Here is a 22,922-nt window from a genome sequence, read left to right as displayed (position 1 = left end):
AAACTCGGTCTGAGCTAAGCTTGGTTTTAGCTAAGCTCAGTCTGAGCTAAACTCAGTCTGAATTCGGCTTGAGCTCAAGCTCGGTTAAAAATTTAATGAACAAGAGTAAGGCAAACTCAGCTCCACTGACTCATTTGCAAATTACATCACATAAATGCTTCTTTCTTTGTTCTAATCTCACTTAGATTTCTCCTTCTCCACTTTTGCAATACAAATAAAATTTCTCTTTTTTTTTTTTTTCTCTTTTTTTAGTTTTTGTGCATGTGTCACCATTGGAATCTCAGATATAGCTAGAATCTGTGTTTGTTATCGCCACCATGCCATTCAGTACTATCCTAATTTCAGTGCAGGTCAAGTGAAACTGAGCATCACAAACTTGCAACAGTTATTAATATCCTACAATATATTTTTATGCAATGGCATGAAGCACATGCTTTGTGTATGAAACAACCTCGCAACAAGGTCAGCTTTCTCCCAGCTCATGTAAAAAAAAGTTGATTAATAATACACTTGTAATTCTAGATACATACAATGCTAAAACTTCTGGAGTAACTGCAACATAAATTACACTTCGATTACAATGCAGAATTTCTAAGAGTTACAAAGTGCCAGAAGTCAGGCAAACGTAATAGCCTCTGAAGCGACCGGGCAATTTTGTGGAGGGGTGAAAGGGGATTCTTGAATATAAGAGCACCAGTTCAATGAGCTTTGCCGATTAGCTTATAGCTTCACCATCTATGCTCTTCCCAAAAGAATGGAAGTGAAAAAAAAAAAAATCACTTGAGCTTTCATCACATTAGGCCATCACGGTCGGCATTAATCTCAGAAATGTGAAATGTTTTGATCAATTTGCAGGCCCTTCACAGCAATACTTGATTCTTCTCCCTCGTCTGTTTGGAGTTTGTTGTTTTCTTCACCAATTTTATCTGAATACTTTGCAAAAGCAGCAGACGGGGCTGATTTAACAGTCAATTCAGGTTCTTTCTTCTACGTTTGCTTGCATCTCCCACTTCTTTTTCAACTTCTGGTACCTTGCTTGCTGAAAAAGGTTCACCACTGTTCTGGACAGGGGCTTCTGGAACAGCAGGGCAGCTGGAGACTACACGCTTGAATGGTTCATGAAAAGTGTCATACAAACGTTTTACCTGATTCCTCAAAGAAAAAATGATAGGATTAACAAAGTCATTGTGACAACGAAAAAAGAAAATATTGTTCATGATATGCTTCTAAGTGATCAACTGAAGGCAACCACAAAATAAAATAGCACATTAGTTTACTTTCACAGGTCTCCTTTGAGCTCTTCTTTCTTTTTTCCCCAGTGTGCAGGCAAAAGTAAAAAAAAAAAAAAAAAATGCAGACATAATACAGATACGCATTATGCACATGAGATGAAATCAAAGCATTTTCCTTGAAATATTTTAAATAATAGAATGGAATGGCAAGCGATGAGTGAAGGCATCAATAATATACCTTGCGCTCTCCTATGCCAGGGCAACGAGCTAGATCTTCCATGGATGCATCCATGATGTGAGAAAGAGACTGGGATGAAATGAATTTTAGTTCAAGAGAAACAACACCAAGTGATGAGAAACCATGAGCTACAAGGTATAACTATTTTGGTGCAAGTAAGACATACCCCAAATGTAGAACCAAGTGTGACAACATCAGTCTTGTTAACATGTCTGATTGTTGTAAGAGCATGAGTCAGCTACAATCAAAGAAAAGGTAACTTCAGTCCAATCAAGTCAATGTGCTATGGAATTGTAATAACTCCATAAATATTTCACATTTATAAGTAATATGAATATGTAAATCCACAATTTTGCCCATGGACATTAAAGATTATAAGACCAAAGATTTCAACAAAATATACCCGTGACAAATAGTCTGTATCCATTTGGCCTTGAATAATATCTGCAGGCTTGTTTTCATAAACTTTGATCGTCTCCAAGTACCTACCACATTCTTCTAAACTGGAACAGGGGATTAAAAAGAAACTAAGTAAATGTTTAAGGAAAAAAATTTGAAGTTGCATTTTCCTTAAAATTTGAATAATTTTCAAAGCTTGCTTTTGGAAACTAGAAACATTGCAGATGAACCCACAGTTCATTTCCTTCAAAATAATAAATAAATAAATATATAAAGAAAAATTATACGCCACATGCAGCAATATTCTTTCTAATCATGTAACAAGAGTTTTGGAAAAGTTATGAGTTCTAGAAGTTCATTAAATCTTCTTATAATGTAGATACAAAAAAAAAATATGATTGGAAACAATAAATCATGAGGCAGTTACATTGCAAATGAACCAGAGCTGGTTTCTTCTGAAAAAAGAAATGTTAAAAGCTTGATATACATTGTTGCCCAAATCTAACAGCTTAAGCTTTTAGGTGAAGTGGTAATCAAGCATGGTATCATAGCAATGGCTTGTCAACGGGACAGCAAACAGCAAAAGATTTCTTTCCTTATTTCAACCCACAATTATTTCCTTATTTCTCCATTCATTATTTTGTACAGTTAGCATATATGTCTTAACAGATTATAGTTTACATGTATAGGGCTAGAATCATGCTAGAACTTATTTACTTTCCATGTATAGCATTCTTGTAAAGTCTATATATAATATATAAAACTCAAGGCCAAACGATTCAGCCATTCACACAATATTTTGTCATAGTATCAGAGCCTGCCGACTGCTAATTTTTTTTTTCCCTCAAATTTTGTTTTTTACTCTTCTCGGTTTCAGAGGTGTCTCTCCTTTCTATGGCTGTAGTGGGTCTATTCTCTTCTGGAATTTTTTTGGTTCTCTGTTTTTCGGTATTTCTGTGGCTGAATGGCTGTTGGAACAGCTTTCTGTTGCTGTTCTGGTGCTTCTCTGTCCTTGTGATTCTCGGCACAGCAGGTTTCTTGGTTTGCAATTTATTTTTTCGTGCAGGCAGGTCGATCAGAACAGCTTTCTGTTGCTGTTTATGGTGCTTCTCTGTCCTTGTGATTCTCGGCACAGCAGGCTTCTTGGTTCAAGATTAATTTTTTAGTGCAGGAAGGTTGATCATAGTTCTTTCTGTTGCTGTTTCTGGTGCTTCTCTGTCCTTGTGATTCTCGGCACAGCAGGTTTCTTGGTTCAAGATTTATTTTTTAGTGCAGGCAGGTTGATCTTGGTTTTCTTTGTACCCGCGTTGATTTATTTTTGGGCTTCTCGATTTTCTTGTAGTATTTTTCTTTCAGCAGTCTCTTCTTTTTTTTTTGGGCTTCTCTATTTTCTCCTTTATTTAGCATGGACTCCGCACTTGTGCGTGCCAAGTTTATGGGCAACAATTATTCTACGTGGACTTTTCAATTTGAACTTTTCCTTTAGCATGGACTCCGCACCTGTGTGTGCCAAGTTTATGGGCAACAAATATTCTACGTGGGCTTTTCAATTTAAACTTTTCCTGAAGAAAAAAGATCTTTGGGATCATATTGATGGCATGGATTGTGCACCCAATCCATTTATCAGCTTGTCCTTAATGGGTTGTGCTTGATGCTCGGATTATGTCTTGGCTTCTTGCCTCGGTTGAGCCACATATTGTCCCCAACTTGTTACCTTATCACACCGCTCAATCTATGTGGACTTATTTAAAAAAAGTATATCATCAAGATAACGGTGTCCGTCATTTTCAATTAGAGCATGCAATTGCCATGTTTCAACATGACAATCGTTCCATCCAAGACTATTATTCAACATTTCTAACTCTTTGGAATGAATATTCTAATCAAGTTACCGCGGATGTTCCTGTTGCCTCTCTTCCCATTATTCAACGTCTTCACTAGACTAATCTTCAGAATTAGTTTCTTATGAAACTCCGCCCCAAGTATGAATCTGTTCACTCTTCTCTGCTGAATCGCTCTCCAAGTCCTTCTCTTGATGTTTGTTTTGGTGAGTTACTTCATGAAGAACAACGGCTTGGTACTCAAGTTTCTCTAGCACAATCTTATGGTAGTTTAGGGTCTATCCCTGTGGCTTATGTTGCTCAACGACGAGGACCGCCTGTGCATTCTAACACCTTGCAGTGTTTTTGCTGCAAAGAATTTGGGCACATCGCTGCTAATTGTTCCAAGAAATACTGCTCTTATTGCAAGAAGAAGGGTCACATTATCAAAGACTGTTGTATCCGCCCGCAGAATCGTCAGGCACAGGCATTACAAACTTTTGTTATTGTACCCCCCACAGTGACTTTTGCTGCCCCTGGCTCTTCTTCAGGTGACTCCTCTATTCCTGTACCTCCTACAGCGAATTACTGCACACCCGAAATGGTGCAACAGATGCTAATTTCGGCATTATCAGCAATGGGACTCCAAGGTAACAATTCTACTAAACTCTGGCATGTGGACTCGGGTGCCTCTAATCACATGACGAATAGTCCTACTACTCTGTGTCATGTTCGGCCCTATGCTGGTCAGTCTATTATTCAGACTGCCAATGGTTGTTCTTTGCCAATAGCTGCTGTCGGAGATGCCTCTTCTAAGTTCACTAATGTTTTTCTTGCTCCTTGGATTTCCAAAAATCTTATTTCTGTTGGTCAGTTAGTTGATAACAATTGTGCAGTTAATTTTTCTAGTGATGGTGGTATTGTGCGAGACCAAGTAACGAGGGAGCCGATCGCGAAAGGACCTAAAGTGGGGCGCTTGTTTCCATTACTTTTGCCGCTTCCAGCACTTTCTCCACTTTCTTCTATTACGTCTTTTACTTGTAATACTGTTTCAGATCTTAGTATGGCGTGGCCTCGTCGTTTATGCCATCCCAATACTCAAATCTTATTTCAAGTATTGAACTCTAGTTTACTTGGTAATAAAGAAAGTTCTTCTTTATCTTTTGAGTGTGCTTCTTGCAAACTTGGTAAAAGCAAAACTCTTCCCTTCCCTTTGCATGCTAGTAGAGCTTCTCAGTGCTTTGATCTTATCCATAGTGATCTTTGGGGACCTTTCCCGGTTAGTTCACATGAAAAATTTAAATACTATGTGACTTTCATTGATGATCATAGTAGATTTACTTGGGTCTACTTTCTTCGCTCTAAATCTAAGGTTTTTTGTACTTTCACTGAGTTTTTAGTGTATGTTGACAATCAATTTTCTACTTCTATTAAGACATTACGCACAGATTTCGGTGGTAAATATTTGTCTACTGAGTTTCAGGCATTTTTGGCTTCTACAGGTATTAATTATCAACGTTCATGTCCCGCTACTCCCCAACAGAATGGAGTAGCCAAATGCAAAAATCGTCATCTCCTAGATGTGGTACGTACTCTCTTGCTGGAATCCTCTGTTCCATCCTTGTTCTGGGTTGAGACTCTGAAAACTGCTACTTACTTGATTAATCATTTACCTTCTCAAGTCCTACTCATGGAGTCTCCCTATTTCCGCTTATTTGCGAAACAACCTAGTTACGATAACCTCTATACCTTTGGTTGTGTATGTTTTGTTCATTTACCTCCTCATGGGCGACATAAATTATCTACTCAATCTATTCGATGTGCATTCTTGGGATATAATGTGTGTCAAAAGGGATTTGTTTGCTATGATCCTACATTACATCATATACGCATTTCTAGGAATGTTATTTTCTTTGAAAATCAACATTTCTTTCATGTGTCTTCTGTACCCTCCTCTTCTACTATGATTCTCCCCTCCTTTGAGGAGCAGTTCTTGGATCCTCATCAAGTCAGTTCACGTTTTAAACCAGGTATTGTGTATACGCGATGCACTTGTTCACAATCTCTTCCGGTGGCTCATCCAATATCTGATCCTACCACGCTCCAGATTCCGTCAGTTGCAGCATCTCTAGAGCCTTTAGTACGTCACTCTCCTCATTTGTCTATACCTCCAGATAGGTATGGGTTCCCCTCTTCCAGTTCTGGCAATTTTGTTTCAGCTTTTACTGTTGCATTGTCCAATTTAGATATTCCCACATCCTACTCACACGCTGCCAAGCATGATTGTTGGCGACAAGCTATGCAGGAAGAAATTGCCACTCTAGAGGCCAATCACACCTGGGACATTAAGCCTTGTCCTCCCACCATTGTTCCTCTGAGTTGTAAATGGGTTTACTCAATCAAAATTCTATCTGATGGAAGTTTGAATCGTTACAAAGCTTGCCTTGTTGCACTTGGGAATAATCAGGAATATGGTGTCAATTATGAAGAGACCTTTGCTCTTGTGGGTGGCTAAGATGACTACTATTCGCACGATTTTGGCTATTGCTACTTCCAGTGATTGGCCACTACATCAAATGAATGTCAAGAATGTTTTTCTTCACGGGGATCTTAAAGAGTGTATTTATATGAAGCCAACCCCGGGCTTCTTTCCCTCTCCAACTTCACATGTGTGTAAGCTTCGTCACTCTCTTTATGGTCTCAAACAAGCTCTGAGGGCCTAGTTTGATAAATTCCGCACCACTTTATTACAATTTTCATTCAAGCAGAGCAAGTATGACACTTCATTGTTTCTTCGGAAATCAAACATGGGTATTGTTGTTCTTTTGGTTTATGTTGATGATATTGAGATTACTGGTTTCGATTCTGCTTTACTTGCTAAGCTCAAGACTCATCTCTCAGAGTCCTTTCATATGAAAGATCTTGGGTCTCTAACATATTTTCTTGGTCTTGAGGTGAATCGTAGTCCCTCAGGTAGTTCACTCATTCAACATAAGTATGCTAGTGACTTGGTGGCTACAGCTGGCCTTTAGGAGGGTACTTCTATTGATACTCCCATGGAATTAAATGTCAAGCTTCGCAAAGAAGAGGGTGACTTACTAGCTGATCCCAATTTATACCGGAAATTGGTGGGTAGTCTTGTCTATCTCCCCATTACTAGACTGGACATTTCTTTTGTTGTACAGCAAGTCAACCAGTTTCTTCAGACTCCTCGTCATCTTCATTTGGCTGCTGTCCGTAGGATCATACGCTATGTTCAGGGCACTTCTGCTCGCAGGCAATTCTACTCGCCTTACTGCTTATAGCAATGCTGATTGGGTTGGTTGTGCAGATACACGTCACTCCATCACTTGTTGGTGTGTGTTCTTAGGAAATGCATTGATCTCTTGGAAGAGTAAGAAGCAAGATAGAGTTTTTAAGTCATCGACGGAATCTAAATACCGGGCGATGTCTCTTGCTTGTTCTGAAATTATTTGGCTTCGAGTTTTGCTTGCTGAGCTAGATTTTTCTAAGACTGATCCTACACCTCTACATGCCAATAATATGATTGCTATCCAAATCACGGCCAATCCTGTCTATCATGAGCGCACGAAGCATACTGGAGTCAATTGTCAGTATATCTGTGAAGCATTTGAAGCTCGTGTTATCACTTTTCCACATATTTCCACTGAATTACAAATTACTGATATCTTCACCAAGGCTCTCACTCGTCATCGACATTGCTTCCTAAATAGCAAATTGATGCTTGTTGATCAACCTGCATCAATTTGAGGGGGGCTGCCAATGGAACAGCAAAAGATTTTTTTCCTTACTTCAACCCACAATTATTTCCTTATTTCTCCATTCATTATTTTGTACAGTTAGCATATATTTCTTGATAGATTATAGTTTACATGTATAGAGCTAGAATCATCCTAGAACTTATTTACTTTCCATGTATAGCATTCTTGTAAAGTCTTTATATAACATACAGAACTCAATGCCAAACGATTCGCCATTCACACAATACTTCGACATGGCTGCCAGGAGGTCCTAGGCTCTAGTTGCCTGTATTTATTGTGTGGTGGTTAAAAATCATGTTATTCCCTGTCATGTGTATTTTCGATCATCTGTTAATCTCTCTGCATGCAATCAGACTGTATATCCAGGAGAGTGTTAAAGCTTGACATAAATTGTTGGCCGACAACTGAAGAGCATAAACTTTAGGTAAGGTTGCTAACCCCAAAAAAAATTGAAAAAACAAAAAGAGAGGAAATTACATGCCACATGCAGCAATAATCTTTCCAAAATGAGTTGATCACGCAACATTGAGTCCTTGAAAAGTTCATTCAATCTTCTCGAATTGCAGATATCAAGAAAATTTAATTAGCAACAGTGATGATAGGGCAGTCACATGCTGCTGTAATATTAAGGCAAAAAATAGAATTTTTAGCATAAACTTATTTGCAGTAGAGAAAAATAAAAGTATATTGTACCTCCAACCACATAAAAGAGTGCAATCATGAAGTAAAGCAGTTCTGGTGACTTCAAGTAAAGGCTTAACTACATCCTCCTGAAATCAATAACAGCAATGAGCAATCACATTCTTTATATCATTTTAAAAAAACAATTTGCATAACTGGGTTCAAGATTCTGTTCAGAAACCCAAAGCAGAATATTTGAAATAATGCCACCAAATGCGTGAAAAGTCTATCAATAAGCAAAAAACTTACTACATCGACGTGGCACAAAACAACTCGAAGCTTGAAATTCTTCTGCAGTTCCCTTATACGGTAATATAGGTAATCTGGATGAAGCAGATGGTACCGAAGACTGCACATATGATCCATGCAATACAAAAGTATATTCAGGACTCTTGCAATAGCCAAATACTCAGAGCTGAATATTATCAGTTCTAGAGTCCAACAAAATTTCTTTAAGCTAGTCAATTTTATGCCACATTAAGTGGTTATTAAAAATAATGGCCGCACAAACTGTACATTTGCATTAAACTTCAAAATTGAGCTGTTCAACAGCTCAAAAGGTTATGTGAAACTTGCATAATGAATTGTCAAACATGCAGCACTGATATTTCAAGAAGGAATAAAAACCTAAACAAAAGGTATGAATGTCCAGCATATTTTTATGGGAACACAGTTTAATATTTTACTGAGTGAAATATAAACAAGTTTACCAATTTCAGCTCCATGGATTTCCAATTAGCCTTATAAAAGCCTACATAAGCAAACAATGAGACGTATGTTCAACTAAAATTTCAACACTGTCCAATTTAGTGAAAAGCTATCTGTAAACCTTCTTGCCATAGATTAGAAGCACCCAACAACCAGGCTTTCACCTTGGCTAAGTAAGAAAACTTTTAAAGATAAAGAAATGTTGAACTTCAAACCTTATGTAGAGTGCACATGTGTTCTGTCCTAGAAAGTAGTCACAAACAACGTCCGCAAAATTCCACCTCACATTCCTTATATGTTTTAGCAGAGGATTTCCTTTCTGCATAAAAAAAACAGAGAAATTACATTTAGGCCTCTTCAGAGAAGATATATAACATGATCCAATACTTGCATTTGCTGATGGTATCCTATATGCTGGATTCAACCGAAGTCTGATAAGACATGGAGAATCAACAGAATTTTCTAACTGTCAAATATTTTTCCTTCAAGATGCCAATGAAAAATAAGGGACTTTCTAATGTAGCAGATCAAAAAATAATGCTTCACTCGTATTCACATAGCAGTAAAACATATTATTATAAAAATATCATAGGAAGTAGAAAACATTTGGTGAACCAAAAATTTGTTCCTTTCTTCATTTGTTGAAGATTTTTGCTGTTTAGGCCACGATATCATATCAAACACCTATCACATACTCAGGCCTATGAAATGTATTGGACATAGGCATCCCATGCATTTTAAGAGATACAATGAGCTATGGAAGTAAGAATAAGATATAACTCTATACCACTCAAAAGTGAAACAGAACTTCCTAACAAAAGTTGTTCTCAGGACCACAAAATAACAAAATGAAAACAGAAGAAAGAAAAATAAATAAATAAGCCATCATAACTAACTGTCCAGCACTGATGCCTTTGCTACTTTCTTCTTTAAAATTATTTTGAAGTGGGGCATGGCAGATAAAAAGGATGATAAGCATAGGAACATCTACTTTTATATTCTGATAATGTTTTCTTGACATTGTGTTGTATCTAAGCAGAGTAGTGAGACCATGCCAGCCAAGTTGGGTTTTTCCAGACAATGTGGAGGAGTTCTGGAGCTGTTCCTTTTGAAGAACTAGGGCTTCAGACAAAGGAAGGAGTGTAAGATTCTAATGAACTGTGCTTTGTTTGCTTAGTGCATTTGGTTGGAAAGAAATGCTTTTGAGTTATTGCTTTCTCCCTTATTGGAGATAAAATTCAACATGATCAAATGGCACACCGCAAGCCATGCCAAGCATAACCTGAGGATGTTTGTTACTGACACTTTGGGCCAGCTGATTTGTTTGTTAGCATTGTGATATTACTTTTGATTTTTGAATAGCTTATGTATAGGAGGAGGTGATTTGTTTGTTAGCATTGGGATATTACTTTTGATTCTTGTATAGCTTATGTATAGGAGGAGGTACTGATTTTTTTTATTAGCATTGTGATATTACTTTAAATTTTTTAATAGCTTATGCATAGGAAGAGGTTATGGATAGTTTGTATATAAATCTAATACGCTGTGTACTATTCAAATTATCTTGAATGAAAATATCTTATCCATGCAATTCTTCTTCTCGTGAATTTCAATTCACATGGTATCAGAGCCAGTAAGACTCACGCCTAACCGATCCTCTTCAAGATGTCTGCCTTCCCAAATTCCTCAACTCCAAATGCTTCCGAGTCCAACGTTCCCACCTTCAACCTATCTTCCTCCATCAACCTTACTAAACTCACACGTCTAAACTACCCAGCAGGGAAAGCCACCATGTTACCCTACCTCAAAGGCCAGAAGGCCTTTGGATATATAGATGGCACCATCCAGCAACCTTCTAAAACCATCACTGCCTCTGATGGCTCTACAACCCCCAACCCGTCCTATGATGTTTGGATAACCCAGGATAATCTTATCCTTAGCTGCATCAATTCTTCTCTTTCGGATGAAGTACTGGCCCAGGTCGCTCATTACAGCACCTCTGCTGAAGTCTGGACGGCCCTAAGTTCTGCCTTTGCATCACAGTCTCGTGCTAAAGCAATACATGTTTGCTCTCAACTCTTTACTCTGCGGAAAGGTAGTCAATCTGCGACTGATTACTTCATGACGATCAAACATCTCATGGACAAGTTGGCCATTGCCGGTCAACCTATGAAGTGTGACGATATTATCATGTATTTGCTTGCTGGACTTGGTCCAGAATATGACTCCCTTGTTTCCATGGTCACTTACCGTGATAATTCTCTCACCATGGAAGATATTTATTCCATGCTCCTGACGTGTGAGGCTCGCATTCAGCATAATAATCAAGTTCTGTCCTTGCCAACAGCTTTGGCCAATGTTGCCACCCAGCAGCAACCCTTTTCAGGAGGACGGGGTCGTGGCAAGTCATCAGCCTCTTGAGGCAGGGGGCGTGGTCAATTCAATGGCAACCGTGGAGGTGGTCGCAGCAACAGCAGTTTGTGGTGTCAACTGTGTGAGAAGCCTGGCCACACGGCTTCCTGCTGTTGGCAAGCACTTTGATCCACATTTCCAGACCCCACCACCTCGCCCAACCCCTCAAGCAAACCTAGCATCCAACCAAACTCTGCAGCAGTTGACTGAACAAGAGTGGCATTCGACACTGGTGCAACACATTATTTGACCAACAACATGAGTAATCTGAATATCTGAAGTGACATTTTTTTTCGCAATGACCAAATTCAAATTGGTGATGGTACAAAATTGAAAATAACTCATATTGGAACTGCCTCTTTATCTAATTCGTCTTCATCTTTTGTTCTTGATAAAATTCTTGTCGTGCCCCAAATTACAAAAAATCTGCTCTCTATTCAAAAATTTGCTCAAGATAATCATGTTTATTTTGAGTTTCACAGTTCCTTTTTTCTGCTTAGGGATTACTCGAGGAATGTCCAACATAAAGGATCTGTGTCTGATGGACTCTACTGCTTCTCTCTATCTCTTCAACGATGTTTTCCATCTGCCTTGGTTGGTGCTAGGATCTATGCTGCGGACTGGCATCGTCATCTTGGTCATGCCTCCTATGTTACTGTTCGACATGTGCTTTGCAATAATAATTTACCTGTTGGTTCCAATAAGAGACAAAATGTTTGTCCTGAGTGTGAGATGGCTAAAAGCCACAATTTACCTTTTTCTGCTTCAATACATTCTATTTTAAGACCTCTTGAGTTAATTTATTCCAATGTCTAGGGACCCAACTCGGTTGTTTCTAATTCTGGATCTTGTTACTATGTTTGTTTTTTGGATGCCTTTACCAAATTCATTTGGGTGTTTCCGTTAAAATTGAAATCTGACTTTGAAACTATTTTTATTCAATTTCAAAAATATGTTGAACAGCATTTTGTTTCAAAAATTAAGGCCATTCAAACCGATTGGGGGGCTGAGTAAAGACGTTTGAATAATTATTTCAAAACCTATGGAAGTCAACATCGTTTAGTCTGCCTTTACACGCATGAATAAATGGGTTCTGTTGAACGTCAGCATCATCAAATTGTTAAAATGGGCTTAGCTTTGCTAGCTCACTCCAATTTTCCCAAACCTTATTGGGAAGACACTTTTCTAACTGCAACTTACATTATTAATCATCTCCCTTCCAATGCCCTAAACAATAAATCACCTTTTGAAATGGCTTATAATCAGAAACCTAACTACTTGTTCATGCGTGTTTTTGGATGTGCCTGTTGGCCAAACTTGCGCGCTTTTAACAAACATAAAATTGATTCCATTCCAAAACTTTCATTTTTCTTGGTTACAATCTATCACACCAGGGCTTACAAATGTCTTGATTTGGCCATAGGGAAAATATATGTCTCACGACATGTCACTTTTGATGAATCTTTGTTTCCATACCTGTTGACCTGATAGGTCACACCCAGTTTTGATTATGACAAATACTCTTGGCACTGATAGTTGTACTAAGACTTGCATGCAGGTTCACCTTGTGTGCGCTTTCGAACTAAAAGACATATCATGATGGCGTGCGGTGTTCGTGCCGAAGAATGAAGAATTGTGCTGTGTATTTGTATTCATTATTTGATTTCTTCATTCTAGGATGTAAATTAATTATGAATTGTGCACTCCTATGACTTGTAATAATTTGCATCATGCATGGTAGGTACGTATGCTCAAATCGACCATAATTGGACTTTAGGTACCTACACAGACCATAGAAAGACCTTAGGGAATACCCTTCGACCGACACCGGATTTTTTCGATGCACTCAAAAAGGCCTAAAATGACCCTAGGACACTCACTCTTGCACGTATATGAATGATCATTTGAAATGGGTGATTGAATGCTTAAAACAAAACTGAAATGCACAAAACATGTATGTTCGGTCGACCAAACCTTCCAGTTCAATATCACTCGGTCGACCGAACCAGGACTGGGTCAATAGGTTGACCACAGCCCGGTCGACCGAACTCTTATAGTTTATTTGACCCCGGTCAATCGAACTCCCCAAGAGTCAACATGTTGACCACCTGGTCGACCGAACATATTTTGAATACCACCAACCTGGTCGACCGACCGACTAAGTGCAAATTGACCTCGGTCGACCGAACCTCGCAAGAAGGAAAAATCGCCCTTGGACTTACAAGTCCGTTCGACCGACTGAGTTAGTTCATTTTAGTCCTGGTCGACCGAACCTCGCAAAAGGCTTCGGATTTACAAGTCCGGTCGACCAAACTCACAGTTCATTTTACTCCGATCGACCGAACCTCTAGAACTTGGGTCGACCGAACTTGCCCTGGTCGACCCGTGCTCTCGAGTTGCCCCTTATTTTTTACCGCGGTTAACTTTTTAAAATGGGGTTAATTTAATTAAATAACATTAAAACTTTTCTAATTATTCCACCTGTATCCTTAACGATCATATTTTTGGGGTAGTCTATAAATACCCCCTCATTTGAAATAATTAGTAAGAAATTAGAAAGATCATTAAAGCCGAAATTCTCTCAAATCCAAAAATCATTTTATAGCTAATACTACTTCCAAACACTCACATACTCCACACTCTTGATCTCTTTAAGCATTGCGAGTATCTCTAAGGCTATTGTGCTTAATCTCTACAGCTAGAACTCTCACTTATATTATTGCTTGATTGATTTTATTTTAGAGTTTAGCATTAAAGATCTTCCACAGATTTCATTTGATAAATCTTGTGTGAAAAGACTTTGAGGGTTGTGGTTCTTGCATTGTCATTGCAAGATACCTAAACCTAGTTTTTAGTGTGCGAAAAATTCTTTTCAAAAGCTAGTCTTTCAAACAACTCCACTGTGCTTTGTATATTGAAATATCCTATCGAGTTTGTTTGATTTAACTTGCTTAACATATTTGAAACCCTAATCTGATTTTGTGTCATTCACATATTGTGTTTCAAATCTTGCTTCGATATACACTCTAGATCTGGACTGATTATAATACTTGATTGAGTGTTTAGCACACATTAAAGCAGTGAACATATTTACATATCATTCGTGCTTGTAATATTGATTGAGTTGTATTGGTGCACACATTTTCTTGTCTAGAAGCGTATTTCCATATACAAATTTTATACACATTGGTTGTATTCCAGGCGTGGGCCTGAAAAGGGAGACTAGCCCTATGGAATAGTCCCGGATTGGCTTAGACCCGGTTAGGAAAGTTAGGTGCGCCATCCTGTTAAGGCGTGTTAGTTGAGGTCCTTGAATTGACCTAGTTTGTATAGGTGCCGCTCCACCCGTTTAAGTGAGCATTATAGTGGTAATCCTTGTGCTGGTATGATCAAGGCCGGGACGTAAGCATAGTTGGCCGAACCCCGATAACATATCGTGCGTGTTCTTTACATTTCCGCACTTGACCTTTACTACACGTGTATGTTTATTTGTTGATTGCATAGACTAACCCTAAGCTATATCACACTGTTGATAAAACCAGTTAACTTAGGCGATAAATTTTAAATACCCAATTCACCCCCCCTCTTGGGGTTGCAGCAAAGCTAACAATACCAAAAAGAGTCCTTGGACTCCAATCCTCCTGAACCAAAAAATTTTTCGTTACCACCCTCTTTATGTCACCCAAGTACTCGCACTAACCATGCAGGTCCACTCATGTTTTCAACTGACCAGATGCCAAGTGATCAGGTTATTCGGAAAAATCAAGCGCATTCGGATATTCAGTCTACTTTGTTATGCTCAGGTGATGCTCACGTACCAACAAGGAATCCCACTCAAACTTCAAATGATGTTGTTGGAACTTCTAACCACCTTAATCCTCCAAATTCAAATGATATCCTGAATATCTCTCAAGATTTAAACCAACCGCACCGCATGCTAACCCGATCTTAGACGAAATCCCTCAAGCCGAAAGCTCCTTATGTTTGTATAGCGTGATACCCACTACCTCAACGTTTGTTTACTAATCATGTCTCTTCCCTTACAAAACCTACTTGTTTTTCTGAGGCCTCTAAACATCATCATTCATCATTGGCGTGAAGCAATGGACATTGAGTTCAATACTCTTTGTTAGCCTAGCATGGCTTACGAATCTTATTTTGATGATAACAAATCAAGAGTATTTAACATGTTTTGGTTAAAGTGATGATGTTTCAGGAATCAAGTATATGAGTTCAAGATTAAGTGATCACAAGCCTTATTAAAAGATTACTTTCCAAGGACAAGTTGAAAAATGAAAGCTTATGAAAGCATGGATTCAAAGATGATTTGATGAAAGCTTAAAAGAGTATTGAAGCTCAAAATAAAGATGGACTCAACAAAAGACAAACATGAAAACTTTGAGCTTAGAACGTTTTTGAGCCTTAAGAAAGTCTTTATGTAAGTACTTCATTCAAAAGTCAATATGGATTCTTTGAAGCTTATTAAGATAAATCATTGACTTACAGAGCATATTCTGAAAAACCCCGGAAAATATTTTCAAGAGTCTCAAAGTGGTTTGACAAGTATAAAAGAATGCAAAAGATTTTGGAAACAAAATGAAAAACAGATTTTTTGAACTATCCAGGCGACTGACCCTTGATGGCCCAGTCGACTGATCTTTATACAAAGCAAAATTGGGCAGACAGTAAAGGCCCAGTTGACTGACCCTGGCAAGCCCAGTCGACTAACCCTACACTGACTTTGAATTTTCATTGTTTTTTAAAGGCCCAAGCAACAGACCCCTCGAGTCCAGTCGATTGACCCTTCGAAATTCAAAATTTTAAAAGTAACGGGAAGTTTCCAAAATTGAGTTTTTGAATTCTAAATGTTATGAAAACTTGGGAAACACTCCAAGTCACTTGAGGAACACAAAATACACTTTCTAAACTCTATACATAACCCTCAAGACAAAGGATTTTATACCAATCAAGAATTAAAATCAGCAATCAAGTCTTATTACTTACAATCTTCAAAAGCTCTCTTGCTCACATGCTTGCTGAAGTTTTCTACTGAGTCTAACTGATATTTTCTCACCAATCTTTGCGCACAAATTCTGATTCTTTCAATCAAAGAAAGAAAATTACGGTGATAGATATCTAAAGCTTCAAATTCTCTATATTTGATATTTTGATTTGAAGTATATAGCTGTGTTTTAAACTTATACTAATCAACTCTTGTTGAGAGTGTCTTTGTACACCAAATTCTCTTGTTATTTTTTTGACGGTTCAAATTATTGAATCGTTGGACTAGTGAGAGGGGATTCTTGCTAGGGAAATTTGTTGACGGTTCAGAGTTGTTGAATTGTTGTACCGAGCATGGGGTATCACTAGGAGAGGAGAGTTCTATCCTATTGAAGGAGTGTTGTAAAAGGTTTGTTCCGCCCGTAAAGGAGTGGTATAGTGGAATCCTTAAGTGTGTTACCTAAGGCGAGGGCATAGACAGGGATAGTCGAACCTCGTAAACTCTCGGTGTCACTCTCTTCCCTACTCTATTTAATTTCCTGCACATATATCAACTGCATGGATTGGATATCAAATAGCCAAAAATTAATTTGCTTTTGGGAATTGCAGAAACCAAAAGGGAGTACGTTGGTTGATCAATACATATTGTGGAAACCGTAAGGGAGTACGTTGATTGATTAACACCCAAGACTCATTAATTCGTTAATTGATAGAAACCAAAGCTTATTGATATTGAAAGTGGTTTATTTAATTTCTGAGTTTTGTAAGCTTGGTTGAATTCTTTATTTCTTTTCATATTAAAATCCAGCTTATCTTGTTAAGTGGGTTGTCATATTCAAAAGCTGAATCTTGGAAGCATTGCTGGAATTAATATATTTTTTCATATTGTGAAGCTCATCTTGGTTGATTGAATTTTTTTATTGGATGTTGATTTAAAGTACTAAAAGAAGTCTTGAAAAACTTACAAAATATTCAATCTGGTATTCTCATAAAGATTTATAATTGAATTAATTCTCAACTGAACTTGTGATTGAAATTCAAATCAACTATACATGTGTGATTGCTGAAATTTAAAAGAATTGAGAAAGAAATAATAAAAGAGGTTATAAAGAAAAAAAATTTTTAAATCCCAATTCACCCCCTCTCTTGGAGTACACCTTACTTTTCACTCTTGTCAAAAATGGTACTTGGGATCTTGTCCCACCCAAGCCGAGTAATAATCTTGTTGGAAACAAGTGGGTGTTCCAAATTAAAAGACATGCAGATGGCAGTGTTGAGCGTTTTAAAGCGCGAATGGTGGGGAAAGGCTATCATCAGCAACCCAGTGAGGACTACACTGAGACCTTTAGTCCTGTGGTTAAGCTAGTGACTATACGGTTGTTATTATCTTTAGTTGTTACACGGCAAAGGAGTATTCGGCAAATTGACATCCAAAATGCATTTCTACATGGCCTACTGCAGGAAGAAGTTTATATGCACCAGCCTCAAGGGTATATTCACCCTGATTTTCCTCATCATGTGTGCCGCTTAAATAAGAGCTTATATGACCTTAAACAGGCTCCCAGAGCCTGGTTCTCTAGGCTGACTGAAAAATTTCAGCAAATGGGATTTGTTGGTTCAAAGGCAGATACCACTTTATTCACGCTTCACAACAATGGCTTCTCTATTTTCATCTTTATATATGCTGATGATATAATCATCACCAGGACCTCTTTAGATGAAATTAATAAGTATATTCAGCAACTTGGAGCTGTTTTTCCCGTGAAAGAATTAGAAAAACCCATCCTATTTTCTCGGTGTGGAGGCTTTGTTCGATGGCCATGATCTTTTTTTGACACAACGAAACTATGTTGCCGACCTGTTACAACGAGTTAACATGCATGAAGCAAAGCCTTGTTTGACTCCTATGAGTACCACTTGCATTTTATCTAAGTTTGACGGTCATGATTTTTTTGACCCTCAACTTTATAGAAGCACGGTTGGTGCATTACATTACTTGGGTTTCACTCATCCAGATATTGCTTTCGTAGTCCGCCGTGTTAGCAAATTCATGCATCAACTCAAGGACACTCATTGACAGGCTGTCAAACGAATCCTTCAGTATCTAAAGTTCACGGTGGGCTATGGACTTCGTTTACACAGTACATCATATCACTCTCTTCAAGGGTTTAGCGATGCTGAATGGGCTGGCGACAGAGATGACAGACGTAGTGTTGGGGCACACTGCATTTTTCATGGATCCAATTTGATCAGTTGGAGCTACAAACAACAACACACTGTTGCTCGTAGCAGCACTGAATCATAATATAAATCCCTCGCCAACACAACCGCTGAGTTACATTGGATCCAATCAGTTTTGCATGATCTACGGCTTCCCTTACTAACCAGTCCAAAATTGAGGTGCAATAATATTGGAGCTACTTATTTGTCCTCTAATCCAGTTTTCCGTGCACAAATCAAACATATTGAAATTGATTTTCACTATGTTATGGATTAAGTTTTAGCTAAAAAGCTTCTGGTCTCTTTTATATCCACTAAGGTCCAGCTCACGCATTTATTAACAAAGCCATTGTCATCCATTCGTTTTCAGTTTCTGTGGGACAACCTTCATGTTCAAGACCAGCCCATTCGGTTGCGGGGGCATATTGGAGATAAAATTCAACATGATCCTAATGGCACACCGCAAGCCATGCCAAGCATAACCTGAGGACGTTTGTTATTGATACTTCGGGCCAGCCGATTTGCTTGTTAGCTTTGTGATATTACTTTTGATTTTCAAATAGCTTATGTATAGGAGGAGGTGGTGATTTGTTAGTTAGCATTGTGATATTACTTTTGATTTTCGAATAGCTTATATATAGGATGAGGTGCTGATTTGTTTGTTAGCATTGTGATATTACTTTTAATTTTTGAATAACTTATGTATAGGAGGAGGTTATGGATAGTTCGTCTATAAATCTAATATGCTATGTACACTTCAAATTATCTTGAATGAAAATATCTTATCCATGCAATTCTTCTTCTCGTGAATTTCAATTTACATCCCTTCACCTCCATCATGGGACTAAGTGATGTTCATCTCTTCTCATTGCTCTTCTTGTATGGGTGCTTTTTGCAAGAATCCCTTCAATTCACATCTATAGTGATTGGAAGAATTTGAAGCTCTTTTTTTTGTTTTTCCTATAACTTGACAAACTTCTTGTCCTTCGCAATTTGCATTATTTTTTCTTTCCTTAAAATTTTCAAGTATTATTTAAAAAAAAAAGAATACACTATTGCTCTAAAAATGACAGAAAATTTACTTAAATTACTTTGAAGGTAATAATATTTTACAATTTCTATTGCCACACAAATGGTCTGTCTATCCTTTCAAACATAATGCTTACAATCTGCAAATAAGGACGCACTTGGCAGCAAAAACTATTAAAAATAAAAAATAAAAGCTCCAATGCAAATAGAAGCAAATTATTGTTCACAAATTTAAAGAAAGAAGAACAATAAGTGCACATACGTAAGCATCCGAGTAGCATTTTAAACTAAAATAACTCAATAAACTGGGGAAGAAAGAAGGCACAAATCCTATCCATGGTACCAATCCTACACATCCCTTAAAATACCAAGTTACCTAAAGCTAAAATCAACCCATATTTCTACTTCTTTTAAATTTCAAAAGTTCTCTCTCCTTACCTTTGGCAGCATGAAATTCATACCTTAGATTTGGATTTGTATGAATTTGATCAAAATGTAGTATAAAATTGTAATGAGTTTCTACCAAATCCACACAAATCCAAATTCAAGCCTGAAATCATGCTCCCAAACACTACATCTGTTCTTTTTTAAAATCTCACTCCTCTCTTACCTACTAAATCTGCTCCAATAAACTGCTTAAAAGAAGAAAAATAAACACCGTATAGATAAATAGTAAGGACCTCTTCTGAAGAATCACCTGCCTATGGCTCACAAGGATTGCATTGCGACTCTGAGCAGAACTTGGAGCCGATCCGGATGATGTCACGGCCGAAGCAGATGAAGAAGACGAAGATGGAACCTCCGATTCTCCAATTTGCCTAAAACAAATGACAAAAAGTCACTCATATCTCCAACATCTTCCGGGAAAACATATTTTCCCTTGGACCCTATGGAACAAAATATGAAGGAAAGGAAAAGGAAAGGAAAATATAAACAAATTCAATTTATCATGTTTGATTATCAAGAAAATTGAAAAGAAAATAAAAAATATATTAAATAAATAAATAAAATTTTAGTTTTATACATCATTCACATATAATAAACTTTTTTTTTTTTTAGCAATATTTGATGTGAAGATAAGTTTCTTCTCATTTTCCTTTCCTTTTCTTTCCCAACCAAAATCCTTAATTGAAATCGACCCCGAGAAAATTTTCCGTGAAAACAGACAAGCCCTCATTGCCACCAAAATCCCCATCACAAAATACAAATAAGAAGGAGGACGAAAAACCGGCACAGATCGGCGCATACCTGTCTGAACCAAACTGGGTCGATCTTGAGGGGGCGGTATGAGGAGGATCAGGAGGAGGAGGAGGAGGAGGAGGAGGGGGAGCTGCGTAGAATTCGGAGTTCTTGAGGTAGGAGAAGGCTTGAGAGAAGGAAGGAGAGGGAGAGAATAAGGACGGCGCCGATTTTTGCTTAGCGGTCTCGAGGACTTCTTGGTAGGACGGTATTTTGATAACGAACGAGCTCTTCTTGCTGCTGTTGTTGCCTTCTTCCTCCTCTTCCTTCTCCATTTTCGTGCGCTTGCTTGCTGGTTTAGTCGTTGCAGGCTAAAGAGAGGGCTTTATTGGCCCCGGCAGGGTCCGAGTTGTATGGGTCGGGTTGGACTGGATTGGGCTTATGCCGACCCGAGTGTTTTCTTGATTTTTATTATCCAAAATACAATTTGGAAACACAAGAATCCAAAACATAAGCTTTTGGATCCTATACCAAATGTTAATTTATAAAATAATAAATAAATAAATTTACAATAATTAATCCTCTGTTCGATTCACAAAATGTATACTTTTAAGAATACATTAGTTATAAAAGAATAAAATCAATTAACACACCTTGAGTTTTATAAAAATAACATTCCACTCCCCTAGTTTTTTAAAACTACATAAATAAACCCAATTTTTTTTTCATTTTTAATTTTTTTCATTTAATAAAATATTAAATAATGTTTTGGTGGGAACTTTTTTTCTCATTTTGATGCGTCACAAATCTTGCTAGATCTAGTGAGATTTAAAGAAAACTCGCAAGACCATCCAACGAGTTTTTAACGATGAGGGTTGTTAATTGGTTGAAGCATGGCAGCCAAAACTTGCTAAATGGTTTAGCAAGTTTTCTTTAAATTTTATTGGATCATCCGGCGAGATTTGTATTACTTGATTAAAAATATAATTTAAAAAAAAATCATTTTTTTATGTTGAAGATGGAAAATTAATATCCATTGTCATTGTCCCTTTTACTATACAAAATTGAAAGGAATATCAAAATATTCTTAAAAAAAAAAGGGAAAAAAAAAAAAAGACCCTTCATTAAGAATGTGCACATTCATTGAATAACTTTTGTATTTCAATTGGAATTTAATATCCATTGTCATTGTCCCTCTTATTGCACTTGAATAACTTTAATATCCATTGTCACTGTCCCCTTAAGAATGTGCGCATTCGTTGAATAACTTTTGTATTGTCCCTCTGATTTTAAATAACTACAATAAATGTGATTTTGTATTTCACGACCTTCATACATATTCACAGTACATCGAATTATTATAAAAATTTTGGTAGTCTCCTTTTAAAATCGAGCATATTTATCCATGCACCTATTCAATGAAAACATTTTTCATCAGCAATCGATACCAGTATGTTCACAACTTTCATACATATTCATAGTATCAAATAACTATAAAAATTTTGGCAAAGTCTCCTCTGAAAACTGAGTATATCCATCCATGCATCTGTTCAAAGAAAATATTTTTCATCAGGAATACTAGTATGTTCACAACTTTCATTTACAACTTTCATACACAATTTTCATTCACATATACATATTGAGGAACAACAAATAAACATTCTCAATTATACATAAATAATGCAATGAGGCTATACAAATGAAATAAAAATAATCGATCTTATACAAATGAAATCAAAAGAATTAGACTACTCAAGTGCCATAGGGAGGCTGTCTCCGGCCCTGGGGTGGCTATCGTCTACGTCCGCCCCCTCCTTCCTGGTCATCTCCATCTGGTGTCATGCCTCGTCATCATCCTATATGTCTATCGTCTCCGCCCAGAGGTACTGCATCATTAACATCCATATGAAGCGAATGGGGAGATGACTCATATAATGAATCTAGACGATAACGAGGTGACATGGCTAGTGCATCCACATCCTCCACATTTACACTATCATCCTACAAGTATGACATGGATAAGGTGGCAGTAGAGTCAGATGGGGCATCCTACCGGACAGCCTCGCAATATCAGCTCTCACTGAACATGCATACAGTGTTGACGAGTCAATCACGTACTCAGTCTGCACAATAGGCGACTCACTAGAGCAGCTCCATGAACCATGTGTGATGGACCTATACCAGCTAAAGTATGGGTCATCCGATCGCAAAGGACTGTCCT

The 22,922-nt window shown here is 37.6% G+C and overlaps 1 protein-coding gene across 1 annotated transcript; it reads right to left on the bottom strand.

Moving 5' to 3' along the window:
- Positions 1-434: 434 nt before the first annotated feature.
- Positions 435-21,054, bottom strand: LOC131153141 (DNA excision repair protein ERCC-1). The gene is given in 10 exon segments (XM_058105231.1): positions 435-983; positions 986-1,145; positions 1,471-1,539; positions 1,637-1,708; positions 1,874-1,973; positions 8,165-8,241; positions 8,402-8,501; positions 9,076-9,179; positions 20,220-20,340; positions 20,771-21,054. Coding segments are annotated over 10 exon segments (1,230 nt in total). The 5' UTR covers positions 21,037-21,054; the 3' UTR covers positions 435-822.
- Positions 21,055-22,922: the final 1,868 nt, after the last annotated feature.

Source organism: Malania oleifera, chromosome 4 (assembly GCF_029873635.1).
Source record: "Malania oleifera isolate guangnan ecotype guangnan chromosome 4, ASM2987363v1, whole genome shotgun sequence".
NCBI classification, from domain to species: domain Eukaryota; kingdom Viridiplantae; phylum Streptophyta; class Magnoliopsida; order Santalales; family Ximeniaceae; genus Malania; species Malania oleifera.
This window is presented reverse-complemented; position numbering and strand designations above follow the sequence as displayed.